General features: G+C 51.8%; 1 protein-coding gene across 1 annotated transcript in view; it reads left to right on the top strand.

Annotated features, from left to right (window-relative positions):
- The window catches only part of LOC142483509 (IQ and AAA domain-containing protein 1-like), a 59458-nt gene extending 46026 nt beyond the window's left edge, over positions 1-13432 (top strand). Inside the window, exons 2-5 of the mRNA XM_075583507.1 lie at positions 5135-5221; positions 12038-12215; positions 12747-12985; positions 13239-13432. Coding sequence (XP_075439622.1) covers positions 5135-5221; positions 12038-12215; positions 12747-12985; positions 13239-13358 — 624 coding nt within the window. The 3' untranslated portion in view covers positions 13359-13432. The remainder of the gene's footprint in view (positions 1-5134; positions 5222-12037; positions 12216-12746; positions 12986-13238) is intronic.
- The last annotated feature ends 1306 nt before the right edge of the window (positions 13433-14738 follow it).

Below are 14738 nucleotides of genomic sequence, written 5' to 3' on the forward strand. Positions count from 1 at the left end.
CAGGTCAGAGACTGCTGCACATCGTAACCAAGGTAACAGGACAGAGACTGCTGCACATCGTAACCAAGGTAACAGGACAGAGACTGCTGCACATCGTAACCAAGGTAACAGGACAGAGACTGCTGCACATCGTAACCAAGGTAACAGGACAGAGACTGCGGCACATCGTAACCAAGGTAACAGGACAGAGACTGCTGCACATCGTAACCAAGGTAACAGGACAGAGACTGCTGCACATCGTAACCAAAGTAACAGGACAGAGACTGCTGCACATCGTAACCAAGGTAACAGGACAGAGACTGCTGCACATCGTAACCAAGGTAACAGGGTCAGAGACTGCTGAACATCGTAACCAAGGTAACAGGACAGAGACTGCTGCACATCGTAACCAAGGTAACAGGGCAGAGACTGCTGCACATCGTAACCAAGGTAACAGGGCAGAGACTGCTGCACATCGTAACCAAGGTAACAGGACCAGAGACTGCTGCACATCGTAACCAAGGTAACAGGACCAGAGACTGCTGCACATCGTAACCAAGGTAACAGGGCAGAGACTGCTGCACATCGTAACCAAGGTAACAGGACAGAGACTGCTGCACATCATAACCAAGGTAACAGGTCAGAGACTGCTGCACATCGTAACCAAGGTAACAGGACAGAGACTGCTGCACATCGTAACCAAGGTAACAGGGTCAGAGACTGCTGCACATCGTAACCAAGGTAACAGGACAGAGACTGCTGCACATCGTAACCAAGGTAACAGGACAGAGACTGCTGCACATCGTAACCAAGGTAACAGGACAGAGACTGCTGCACATCGTAACCAAGGTAACAGGACCGGAGACTGCTGCACATCGTAACCAAGGTAACAGGGTCAGAAACTGCTGCACATCGTAACCAAGGTAACAGGACAAAGACTGCTGCACATCGTAACCAAGGTAACGGGACAGAGACTGCTGCACATCGTAACCAAGGTAACAGGACAGAGACTGCTGCACATCGTAACCAAGGTAACAGGACAGAGGCTGCTGCACATCGTAACCAAGGTAACAGGGTCAGAGACTGCTGAACATCGTAACCAAGGTAACAGGACAGAGACTGCTGCACATCGTAACCAAGGTAACAGGACAGAGGCTGCTGCACATCGTAACCAAGGTAACAGGGTCAGAGACTGCTGAACATCGTAACCAAGGTAACAGGACAGAGACTGCTGCACATCGTAACCAAGGTAACAGGACAGAGGCTGCTGCACATCGTAACCAAGGTAACAGGGTCAGAGACTGCTGCACATCGTAACCAAAGTAACAGGACAGAGACTGCTGCACATCGTAACCAAGGTAACAGGACAGAGACTGCTGCACATCGTAACCAAGGTAACAGGGTCAGAGACTGCTGAACATCGTAACCAAGGTAACAGGACAGAGACTGCTGCACATCGTAACCAAGGTAACAGGGCAGAGACTGCTGCACATCGTAACCAAGGTAACAGGACAGAGACTGCTGCACATCGTAACCAAGGTAACAGGGCAGAGACTGCTGCACATCGTAACCAAGGTAACAGGACAGAGACTGCTGCACATCGTAACCAAGGTAACAGGACAGAGACTGCTGCACATCGTAACCAAGGTAACAGGACAGAGACTGCTGCACATCGTAACCAAGGTAACAGGACAGAGACTGCTGCACATCATAACCAAGGTAACAGGTCAGAGACTGCTGCACATCGTAACCAAGGTAACAGGGTCAGAGACTGCTGCACATCGTAACCAAGGTAACAGGACAGAGACTGCTGCACATCGTAACCAAGGTAACAGGACAGAGACTGCTGCACATCGTAACCAAGGTAACAGGACAGAGACTGCTGCACATCGTAACCAAGGTAACAGGACAGAGACTGCTGCACATCGTAACCAAGGTAACAGGACCGGAGACTGCTGCACATCGTAACCAAGGTAACAGGGTCAGAAACTGCTGCACATCGTAACCAAGGTAACAGGACAAAGACTGCTGCACATCGTAACCAAGGTAACGGGACAGAGACTGCTGCACATCGTAACCAAGGTAACAGGACAGAGACTGCTGCACATCGTAACCAAGGTAACAGGACAGAGACTGCTGCACATCGTAACCAAGGTAACAGGGTCAGAGACTGCTGCACATCGTAACCAAGGTAACAGGACAGAGACTGCTGCACATCGTAACCAAGGTAACAGGACAGAGACTGCGGCACATCGTAACCAAGGTAACAGGACAGAGACTGCTGCACATCGTAACCAAGGTAACAGGACAGAGACTGCTGCACATCGTAACCAAGGTAACAGGACAGAGACTGCTGCACATCGTAACCAAGGTAACAGGGTCAGAGACTGCTGCACATCGTAACCAAGGTAACAGGACAGAGACTGCTACACATCGTAACCAAGGTAACAGGACAGAGACTGCTGCACATTGTAACCAAGGTAACAGGACCAGAGACTGCTGCACATCGTAACCAAGGTAACAGGTCAGAGACTGCTGCACATCGTAACCAAGGTAACAGGACAGAGACTGCTGCACATCGTAACCAAGGTAACAGGTCAGAGACTGCTGCACATCGTAACCAAGGTAACAGGACAGAGACTGCTGCACATCGTAACCAAGGTAACAGGACAGAGACTGCTGCACATCGTAACCAAGGTAACAGGACAGAGACTGCTGCACATCGTAACCAAGGTAACAGGACAGAGACTGCGGCACATCGTAACCAAGGTAACAGGACAGAGACTGCTGCACATCGTAACCAAGGTAACAGGACAGAGACTGCTGCACATCGTAACCAAGGTAACAGGACAGAGACTGCTGCACATCGTAACCAAGGTAACAGGACAGAGACTGCTGCACATCGTAACCAAGGTAACAGGACAGAGACTGCTGCACATCGTAACCACGGTAACAGGACAGAGACTGCTGCACATCGTAACCAAGGTAACAGGGCCAGAGACTGCTGCACATCGTAACCAAGGTAACAGGACAGAGACTGCTGCACATCGTAACCAAGGTAACAGGACCAGAGACTGCTGCACATCGTAACCAAGGTAACAGGACAGAGACTGCTGCACATCGTAACCAAGGTAACAGGACAGAGGCTGCTGCACATCGTAACCAAGGTAACAGGACAGAGACTGCTGCACATCGTAACCAAGGTAACAGGACCAGTGACTGCTGCACATCGTAACCAAGGTAACAGGACAGAGACTGCTGCACATCGTAACCAAGGTAACAGGGTCAGAGACTGCTGCACATCGTAACCAAGGTAACAGGACAGAGACTGCTGCACATCGTAACCAAGGTAACAGGACCAGAGACTGCTGCACATCGTAACCAAGGTAACAGGACAGAGACTGCTGCACATCGTAACCAAGGTAACAGGACATAGACTGCTGCACATCGTTACCAAGGTAACAGGACAGAGACTGCTGCACATCGTAACCACGGTAACAGGACAGAGACTGCTGCACATCGTAACCAAGGTAACAGGACAGAGACTGCTGCACATCGTAACCAAGGTAACAGGACATGTGTACATGTGTTGTGTTGTTGTGTTACAGGTGTGCCGGCTCCTGTAGCCCTCTGTTCTCTGGGTGGTTGTGTGGTTGTGTACATGTGTTGTGTTGTTGTGTTACTGGTGGCCCGGCTCCTGCAGCCCTCTGTTCTCTGGGTGGTTGTGCGGTTGTGTACATGTGTTGTGTTGTGTTACAGGTGGCCCGGCTCCTGCAGCCCTCTGTTCTCTGGGTGGTTGTGCGGTTGTGTACATGTGTTGTGTTGTGTTACAGGGGGCCCGGCTCCTGCAGCCCTCTGTTCTCTGGGTGGTTGTGTGGTTGTGTACATGTGTTGTGTTGTGTTACAGGTGGCCCGGCTCCTGCAGCCCTCTGTTCTCTGGGTGGTTGTGTGGTTGTGTACATGTGTTGTGTTGTGTTACAGGTGGCCCGGCTCCTGCAGCCCTCTGTTCTCTGGGTGGTTGTGTGGTTGTGTACATGTGTTGTGTTGTGTTACAGGTGGCCCGGCTCCTGCAGCCCTCTTTTCTCTGGGTGGTTGTGTGGTTGTGTACATGTGTTGTGTTGTGTTACAGGTGGCCCTGCTCCTGCAGCCCTCTGTTCTCTGGGTGGTTGTGTACATGTGTTGTGTTGTGTTACAAGTGGCCCGGCTCCTGCAGCCCTCTGTTCTCTGGGTGGTTGTGTGGTTGTGTACATGTGTTGTGTTGTGTTGCAGGTGGCCCGGCTCCTGCAGCCCTCTGTTCTCTGGGTGGTTGTGTGGTTGTGTACATGTGTTGTGTTGTTGTGTTACAAGTGACCCGGCTTCTGCAGCCCTCTGTTCTCTGGGTGGTTGTGTGGTTGTGTACTTGTGTTGTGTTACAGGTGGCCCGGCTCCTGCAGCCCTCTGTTCTCTGGGTGGTTGTGCGGTTGTGTACATGTGTTGTGTTGTGTTACAGGTGGCCCGGCTCCTGCAGCCCTCTGTTCTCTGGGTGGTTGTGTGGTTGTGTACATGTGTTGTGTTGTGTTACAGGGGGCCCGGCTCCTGCAGCCCTCTGTTCTCTGGGTGGTTGTGCGGTTGTGTACATGTGTTGTGTTGTGTTACAGGTGGCCCGGCTCCTGCAGCCCTCTGTTCTCTGGGTGGTTGTGCGGTTGTGTACATGTGTTGTGTTGTGTTGTGTTACAGGTGGCCCGGCTCCTGCAGCCCTCTGTTCTCTGGGTGGTTGTGTGGTTGTGTACATGTGTTGTGTTGTGTTACAGGTGGCCCGGCTCCTGCAGCCCTCTGTTCTCTGGGTGGTTGTGTGGTTGTGTACATGTGTTGTGTTGTGTTACAGATGGCCCGGCTCCTGCAGCCCTCTGTTCTGTGGGTTGTTGTGTGGTTGTGTACATGTGTTGTGTTTTGTTACAGGTGGCCCGGCTCCTGCAGCGCTCTGTTCTCTGGGTGGTTGTGTGGTTGTGTACATGTGTTGTGTTGTGTTACAGGTGGACCGGCTCCTGCAGCCCTCTGTTCTCTGGGTGGTTGTGTGGTTGTGTACATGTGTTGTGTTGTGTTACAGGTGGACCGGCTCCTGCAGCCCTCTGTTCTCTGTGTGGTTGTGTACATGTGTTGTGTTGTTGTGTTACAGGTGGCCCGGCTCCTGCAGCCCTCTGTTCTCTGGGTTGGTGACTCTGAGAAAGTCTTTTATAAGAAGGTCCCAAAGGAAGAAAAGGAGGTGACCCCCCCCTCACATATACCTCCCCTCACATATACCTCCCCTCACATATACCTCCCCTCACATATACCTACCCTCACATATACCTCCCCTCACATATACCACCCCTCACATATACCTCCCTTCACATATACCTCGCCTCATATATACCCCCCCATCAAATATACCACCCCCGGCCATCACATATACCTCCCCTCACATATACCTCTCCTCACATATACCTCGCCTCATATAGTATATACCCCCCCTATCAAATATACCCCCCATCAAATATACCCCCCCTGCCCATCACATATACCCCTGTAGCCCTGTTTCCCCCAGAACACAGGAAGCTACCAGTGCTGCTATATACCTGTCGGCTCCAAGAGCCTGAGCCTCCGCCACAGAGAGCCTGGGGTGTATACTGACTCTGGTGCAGCGCCTCCACCTGTGAGGGATCCTAGCAGCGCGGAAGCAGCCCCTCACAGGACGCGATAATAACACCCACACAGTATAAAATAACGACACCTTTACAGGCCTGCAATGTGTTAGGAGAGGTAGGACAGGCCTGCAATGTGCTGTGTTAGGAGAGGTAGGACAGGCCTGCAATGTGCTGTGTTAGGAGAGGTAGGATAGGCCTGCAATGTGCTGTGTTAGGAGAGGTAGGACAGGCCTGCAATGTGCTGTGTTAGGAGAGGTAGGACAGGCCTGCAATGTGCTGTGTTAGGAGAGGTAGCATAGGCCTGCAATGTGCTGTGTTAGGAGAGGTAGGATAGGCCTGCAATGTGCTGGGTTAGGAGAGGTAGGATAGGCCTGCAATGTGTTGTGTTAGGAGAGGTAGGATAGGTCTGAAATGTGCTGTGTTAGGAGAGGTAGGATAAGCCTGCAATGTGCTGGGTTAGGTGAGGTAGGACAGGCCTGCAATGTGCTGGGTTAGGAGAGGTAGGATAGGCTGCAATGTGCTGTGTTAGGAGAGGTAGGACAGGCTGCAATGTGCTGTGTTTGGAGAGGTAGGATAGGCTGCAATGTGCTGTGTTAGGAGAGGTAGGATAGGCCTGCAATGTGCTGTGTTAGGAGAGGTAGGATAGGCCTGCAATGTGCTGTGTTAGGAGAGGTAGGACAGGCCTGCAATGTGCTGTGTTAGGAGAGGTAGGATAAGAATGCAATGTGCTGTGTTAGCAGAGATAGGACAGGCCTGCAATGTGCTATGTTATGAGAGGTAGGACAGGCCTGCAATGTGCTGTGTTAGGAGAGGTAGGATAAACCTGCAATGTGCTGTGTTAGGAGAGGTAGGATAGGCCTGCAATGTGCTGTGTTAGGAGAGGTAGGACAGGCCTGCAATGTGCTGTGTTAGGAGAGGTAGGATAGGCCTGCAATGTGCTGTGTTAGGAGAGGTAGGACAGGCCTGCAATGTGCTGGGTTAGGAGAGGTAGGACAGGCCTGCAATGTGCTGTGTTAGGAGAGGTAGGATAGGCCTGCAATGTGCTGTGTTAGGAGAGGTAGGATAGGCCTGCAATGTGCTGGGTTAGGAGAGGTAGGATAGGCCTGCAATGTGCTGTGTTAGGAGAGGTAGGATATGCCTGCAATGTGCTGTGTTAGGAGAGGTAGGATAGGCCTGCAATGTGCTGTGTTAGGAGAGGTAGGGCAGGCCTGCAATGTGCTGTGTTAGAAGAGGTAGGATAGGCCTGCAATGTGCTGTGTTAGAAGAGGTAGGATAGGCCTGCAATGTGCTGTGTTAGGAGAGGTAGCATAGGCCTGCAATGTGCTGTGTTAGGAGAGGTAGGTTAGGCCTGCAATGTGCTGTGTTAGGAGAGGTAGGACAGGCCTGCAATGTGCTGTGTTAGGAGAGGTAGGATAGGCTGCAATGTGCTGTGTTAGGAGGTAGGACAGGCCTGCAATGTGCTGTGTTAGGAGAGGTAGGATAGACTGCAATGAGCTGTGTTAGGAGAGGTAGGATAGGCCTGCAATGTGCTGGGTTAGGAGAGGTAGGACAGGCCTGCAATGTGCTGTGTTAGGAGAGATAGGATAGGCCTGCAGTGTGCTGTGTTAGAAGAGGTAGGGCAGGCCTGCAATGTGCTGTGTTAGGAGAGGTAGGATAGGCCTACAGTGTGCTGTGTTAGAAGAGGTAGGGCAAGCCTGCAATATGCTGTGTTAGGAGAGGTAGGATAGGCCTGCAGTGTGCTGTGTTAGAAGAGGTAGGGCAGGCCTGCAATGTGCTGTGTTAGAAGAGGTAGGATAGGCCTGCAATGTGCTGTGTTAGAAGAGGTAGGATAGGCCTGCAATGTGCTGTGTTAGGAGAGGTAGCATAGGCCTGCAATGTGCTGTGTTAGGAGAGGTAGGTTAGGCCTGCAATGTGTTGTGTTAGGAGAGGTAGGATAAGCCTGCAATGTGTTGTGTTAGGAGAGGTTGGATAGGCCTGCAATGTGCTGTGTTAGGAGAGGTAGGATAGGCCTGCAATGTGCTGTGTTAGGAGAGGTAGGATAGGCCTGCAATGTGCTGTGTTAGGAGAGGTAGGATAGGCCTGCAATGTGCTGTGTTAGGAGAGGTAGGACAGGCCTGCAATGTGCTGTGTTAGGAGAGGTAGGATAGGCCTGCAGTGTGCTGTGTTAGAAGAGGTATGGCAGGCCTGCAATGTGCAGTGTTAGGAGAGGTAGGGCAGGCCTGCAATGTGCTGTGTTAGAAGAGGTAGGGCAGGCCTGCAATATGCTGTGTTAGGATAGGTAGGATAGGCCTGCAGTGTGCTGTGTTAGAAGAGGTAGGGCAGGCCTGCAATGTGCTGTGTTAGAATAGGTAGGATAGGCCTGCAATGTGCTGTGTTAGAAGAGGTAGGATAGGCCTGCAATGTGCTGTGTTAGGAGAGGTAGCATAGGCCTGCAATGTGCTGTGTTAGGAGAGGTAGGTTAGGCCTGCAATGTGCTGTGTTAGGAGAGGTAGGATAGACTGCAATGAGCTGTGTTAGGAGAGGTAGGATAGGCCTGCAATGTGCTGTGTTAGGAGAGGTAGGACAGGCCTGCAATGTGCTGTGTTAGGAGAGGTAGGATAGGCCTGCAGTGTGCTGTGTTAGAAGAGGTAGGGCAAGCCTGCAATATGCTGTGTTAGGAGAGGTAGGATAGGCCTGCAGTGTGCTGTGTTAGAAGAGGTAGGGCAGGCCTGCAATGTGCTGTGTTAGAAGAGGTAGGATAGGCCTGCAATGTGCTGTGTTAGAAGAGGTAGGATAGGCCTGCAATGTGCTGTGTTAGGAGAGGTAGCATAATCCTGCAATGTGCTGTGTTAGGAGAGGTAGGTTAGGCCTGCAATGTGTTGTGTTAGGAGAGGTAGGATAGGCCTGCAATGTGTTGTGTTAGGAGAGGTAGGATAGGCCTGCAATGTGCTGTGTTAGGCGAGGTAGGACAGGCCTGCAATGTGCTGTGTTAGGAGAGGTAGGTTAGGGCTGCAATATGCTGTGTTAGGAGAGGTAGGATAGGCCTGCAATGTGCTGTGTTAGGAGAGGTAGGATAGGCCTGCAATGTGCTGTCTTAGGAGAGGTAGGATAGGCCTGCAATGTGTTAGGAGAGGTAGGACAGGCCTGCAATGTGCTGTGTTAGAAGAGGTAGGATAGGCCTGCAATGTGCTGTGTTAGGAGAGGTAGGATAGGCCTGCAATGTGCTGTCTTAGGAGAGGTAGGATAGGCCTGCAATGTGTTAGGAGAGGTAGGACAGGCCTGCAATGTGCTGTGTTAGAAGAGGTAGGATAGGCCTGCAATGTGCTGTGTTAGGAGAGGTAGGATAGGCCTGCAATGTGCTGTGTTAGGAGAGGTAGGATAGGCCTGCAATGTGCTGTGTTAGGAGAGGTAGGACAGGCCTGCAAAGTGCTGTGTTAGGAGAGGTAGGATAGGCCTGCAATGTACTGTGTTAGGAGAGGTAGGATAGGCCTGCAATGTGCTGTGTTAGGAGAGGTAGGATAGGCCTGCAATATGCTGTGTTAGGAGAGGTAGGATAGGCCTGCAATGTGCTGTGTTAGGAGAGGTAGGAGAGGCCTGCAATGTGCTGTGTTAGGAGAGGTAGGATAGGCCTGCAATGTGCTGTGTTAGGAGAGGTAGGATAGGCCTGCAATGTGTTAGGAGAGGTAGGACAGGCCTGCAATGTTCTGTGTTAGGAGAGGTAGGACAGGCCTGCAATGTGCTGTGTTAGGAGAGGTAGGATAGGCCTGCAATGTGCTGGGTTAGGAGAGGTAGCATAGGCCTGCAATGTGCTGTGTTAGGAGAGGTAGGATAGGCTGCAATGTGCTGTGTTAGAAGAGGTAGGATAGGCCTGCAATGTGCTGTGTTAGGAGAGGTCGGATAGGCCTGCAATGTGCTGTGTTAGGAGAGGTAGGATTGGCCTGCAATGTGCTGTGTTAGGAGAGGTAGGACAGGCCTGCAAAGTGCTGTGTTAGGAGAGGTAGGATAGGCCTGCAATGTACTGTGTTAGGAGAGGTAGGATAGGCCTGCAATGTGCTGTGTTAGGAAAGGTAGGATAGGCCTGCAATGTGCTGTGTTAGGAGAGGTAGGATAGGCCTGCAATATGCTGTGTTAGGAGAGGTAGGATAGGCCTGCAATGTGCTGTGTTAGGAGAGGTAGGACAGGCCTGCAATGTGCTGTGTTAGGAGAGGTAGGACAGGCCTGCAATGTGCTGTGTTAGGAGAGGTAGGCTAGGCCTGCAATGTGCTGTGTTAGGAGAGGTAGGATAGGCCTGCAATGTGCTGTGTTAGGAGAGGTAGGATAGGCCTGCAATGTGCTGTGTTAGGAGAGGTAGGATAGGCCTGCAATGTGCTGTGTTAGGAGAGGTAGGATAGGCCTGCAATGTGCTGGGTTAGGAGAGGTAGGATAGGCTGCAATGTGCTATGTTAGTAGAGGTAGGACATGCCTGCAATGTGCTGTGTTAAGAGAGGTAGGATAGGCTGCAATGTGCTATGTTAGTAGAGGTACTGCTGCGGCCGAGTTTATTCGAGCATTTGCCCATTCTCGGCCGCAGCAGTTACCTGGCGCACGCCGGAGGGTGCCGGGCGCGCGCCGAAGCAGCGGAGGAGAGGCCCGCCGATCGCGGCTTCCCCCTCTCCTCTCCGGGTCCGCCGGGTCCCCCGGAACCCCCTGCCGCCGTCCCTCACATCGCGGGACACCAGGGCTCCCTCGGGGAGCCCTGGACGTGCGTGCAGGGGGCGCAGGCACCCGATGACGCGTGACCGCGCATCGGAGATGCGCGGCACGCCGAGGGGCTGCCACTTGCAAGCCGGGAAATCTCCCGGCTTGCGGTACTGGCCACACTGCAATAAAGTGTGTCGCCAGTGTAGGACAGGCCTGCAATATGCTGTGTTAGGAGAGGTAGGATAGGCCTGCAATGTGCTGTGTTAGGAGAGGTAGGACAGGCCTGCAATGTGCTGTGTTAGGAGAGGTAGGATAGGCCTGCAATGTGCTGTGTTAGGAGAGGTAGGATAGGCCTGCAATGTGCTGTGTTAGGAGAGGTAGGATAGGCCTGCAATGTGCTGTGTTAGGAGAGGTAGGATAGGCCTGCAATGTGCTGTGTTAGGAGAGGTAGGATAGGCCTGCAATGTGCTGTGTTAGGAGAGGTAGGATAGGCCTGCAATGTGCTGTGTTAGGAGAGGTAGGATAGGCCTGCAATGTGCTGGGTTAGGAGAGGTAGGATAGGCTGCAATGTGCTATGTTAGTAGAGGTAGGACATGCCTGCAATGTGCTGTGTTAAGAGAGGTAGGATAGGCTGCAATGTGCTATGTTAGTAGAGGTACTGCTGCGGCCGAGTTTATTCGAGCATTTGCCCATTCTCGGCCGCAGCAGTTACCTGGCGCACGCCGGAGGGTGCCGGGCGCGCGCCGAAGCAGCGGAGGAGAGGCCCGCCGATCGCGGCTTCCCCCTCTCCTCTCCGGGTCCGCCGGGTCCCCCGGAACCCCCTGCCGCCGTCCCTCACATCGCGGGACACCAGGGCTCCCTCGGGGAGCCCTGGACGTGCGTGCAGGGGGCGCAGGCACCCGATGACGCGTGACCGCGCATCGGAGATGCGCGGCACGCCGAGGGGCTGCCACTTGCAAGCCGGGAAATCTCCCGGCTTGCGGTACTGGCCACACTGCAATAAAGTGTGTCGCCAGTGTAGGACAGGCCTGCAATATGCTGTGTTAGGAGAGGTAGGATAGGCCTGCAATGTGCTGTGTTAGGAGAGGTAGGACAGGCCTGCAATGTGCTGTGTTAGGAGAGGTAGGATAGGCCTGCAATGTGCTGTGTTAGGAGAGGTAGGATAGGCCTGCAATGTGCTGTGTTAGGAGAGGTAGGATGGGCCTGCAATGTGCTGTGTTAGGAGAGGTAGGATAGGCCAGCATTGTGAAGGGAGAAGTCAAAGGTAGCCCAAGAGACTTACAATCTATAAGGAAGGGTAATTTTAAACATTGAGTATGGGGGATGAGAAGGTTTGTGGGTTTGGATTGGAAAATAGCAGCTGTAACATTAGCAAATTGCAGCAAACGTCTCGCACACTTTGGCTGCCGCCTCTTGGGCGATGCCGATGTAGGCTGAAGGGGTTCTTAATGAATGCAGCAGTACTCTTGCACCCCATCGCACATCACACTTAGAGCTCCCAATATATACCCCCACATGTAAGCTTCCCACATGTACAGTATGTCACAAGCTGAGCCTTCCCCCACATGTTTCCCCATCCACGTGTGACACGCAGATACCCCTATACTGTACATCTACAATTCAAAGACAAATTCTCCTTTTCTATATTTCACATATATATTTCGTCAAGTTGGAGGGTTAAGGGATGTAGATTTGGGGGTCACATGCTATCATCTTTTGTGTGATCTGCTTGGCAGTTGGATCCCCGCCGCTTACGGAAGGAACTTCCTCGTGCACTGAAGTCTCTACGTGGGGGTCAGGGGGTTCTACTCATCGGAACCTCAGACCGGCCCTTCCTGGCTGACCCCAAAACACTTTGCAAGACGTACGAGCGAATTATGCTGATTCCCCGCCCTGACTATGCCTCCCGATATGGTGAGCCACTGTGTGCACCCCAAAACAGGTCCACTTCCTGTGTGTCCACCTCACTCTTGTGAGGCGGTATTGTGGAACTCTGTCTCTCTCTATGTTCTCGCAGACTCGTGGCGCTCTCTTGTGTGGCAGTTTGGTGGTACTCTCTGTTTCTCTCTATGGTCTCGCAGTCTTGTGAGGCGGATTCCTGGAACTCTCTATCTCTCTCTATGTTCTCACAGACTCGTGGCACTGTCTCTTGTGAGATGGTTTGGTGAAACTCTGTCTCTCTCTATGCTCTCGTAGTATCATGGTGCTCTCTTGTGAGGCGGTATGGTGGAACTCAATCTTTTTCTATATTATCGCAGTCTCGTGGCGCTCTATTGTGAGGCGGATTCCTAGAACTCTCTAGCTCCCTCTATGTTCTCGCAGACTCGTGGCGCTCTCTTGTGAGGCGGTTTGGTGGAACTCTGTCTCTCACTATATTGTCGCAGTCTCGTGGCCTCTCTTGTGAGGCGGTTTGGTGAAACTCTCTGTCTCTCTATATTCTCGCAGTCTTGTGGCGCTCTCTTGTGAGGCGGTTTGGTGGGACGCCTTCGGACGGTCTTCATTTTGGTGCTTTGGCCAGGATATCAGATGGTTATAGTCAGGGTCACATGGTCCAGGTCGTCCAATCGGTGCTGACACATCGGCGGCGTCTCCAGCAGAAGCAGCGAGCATTGACGGACACCGAATTTGTAGCTCCTCTGAGCCGCTTGAGACCTGTGTGCAGAGAGGAGGATGAGGCCTTTAGGGTGAGTGTGTGTGGCCCCCCCATCCACCAGCACCACCCCACCCCCATCATCCATGGCCAAATTCCAATACCAACCTATACAAGATACCAGTGCCCAGCCTAGATCCCATCAAGCCTCCACCCCACACATAACACCCATCCTGCCCCCTCCCTTTATCCTCAAATTATTGGTCCAAGCTCTAACTTTCCACCCCCTTCCTCCCTCTGTCTCTCTATCCCTCTCTCCTTTTCTATCTCCTACTGTCCCCCCTCAGGACTGGTACTGTAAGACCTCTCTGGGGAAGAGACGTATTAAGGCTGCACAGCTGCAAGCGGATGATGTTGAGAGAGCCAAGGAGAAAGAGAAGAGGGAGAGAAGCGATAGGAAGAAATGAAAGAATAGACGGATGAGAGAGCTAGAGGAGGAGGAGAGGTGTATCTCAAAAGAATAAACTAATATCAATCATCAGTACTGAGTCTTAATAATCCAGTTTCAAACACTAACCTCCCATTAAACATTATTCAGTATAAGTAAAAGACAGAAGGGCAGAGTCACAAGAGGCAGACAAGGGTAGAGCAGATATGAGTACTCACAAACATGAAAGTCGGGAAGAGGCAGGTAACTACAGGCCAGTGAGCCTGACCTCAGTAGTGGGGAAATGAATGGGTAACATTGCTGAGATATAGAAATCCTACACGATCCCAGGCAGCATGGGGTTACTAAGGGAGAAACAAAATTATGTTTTTATTGACTAGGTGACTAAGGCAATAGATCAGGGTGGAGCAGTAGATGTAGCTTTACCTAGATTATAGTAGGACCTTCAACACGGTCCCACATAGACTGATGAACAAGTTGCAATGCTTAGTACATTGGTAGCAGGATAGGGGGCAGGGAGTTGGGGTAAATGGATAAGACATTGGTAGAAGGATATGGGGCAGGGAGTTGGGGTAAATGGATAAGACATTGGTAAAAGGATAGGGGGCAGAGAGTTGGGGTAAATGGATAAGACATTGGTAGAAGGATAGGGGGCAGGGAGTTGGGGTAAATGGATAAGACATTGGTAGAAGGATAGGGGGCAGGGAGTTGGGGTAAATGGATAAGACATTGGTAGAAGGATATGGGGCAGGGAGTTGGGGTAAATGGATAAGACATTGGTAGAAGGATATGGGGCAGGGAGTTGGGGTAAATGGATAAGACATTGGTAGAAGGATAGGGGGCAGGGAGTTGGGGTAAATGGATAAGACATTGGTAGAAGGATATGGGGCAGGGAGTTGGGGTAAATGGATAAGACATTGGTAGAAGGATATGGGGCAGGGAGTTGGGGTAAATGGATAAGACATTGGTAAAAGGATAGGGGGCAGAGAGTTGGGGTAAATGGATAAGACATTGGTAGAAGGATATGGGGCAGGGAGTTGGGGTAAATGGATAAGACATTGGTAAAAGGATAGGGGGCAGAGAGTTGGGGTAAATGGATAAGACATTGGTAGAAGGATAGGGGGCAGGGAGTTGGGGTAAATGGATAAGACATTGGTAGAAGGATAGGGGGCAGGGAGTTGGGGTAAATGGATAAGACATTGGTAGAAGGATATGGGGCAGGGAGTTGGGGTAAATGGATAAGACATTGGTAGAAGGATATGGGGCAGGGAGTTGGGGTAAATGGATAAGACATTGGTAGAAGGATAGGGGGCAGGGAGTTGGGGTAAATGGATAAGACATTGGTAGAAGGATATGGGGCAGGGAGTTGGGGTAAATGGATAAGACATTGGTAGAAGGA

This window comes from Ascaphus truei, unplaced genomic scaffold (assembly GCF_040206685.1).
Source record: "Ascaphus truei isolate aAscTru1 unplaced genomic scaffold, aAscTru1.hap1 HAP1_SCAFFOLD_330, whole genome shotgun sequence".
Taxonomy (NCBI): Eukaryota; Metazoa; Chordata; class Amphibia; order Anura; family Ascaphidae; genus Ascaphus; species Ascaphus truei.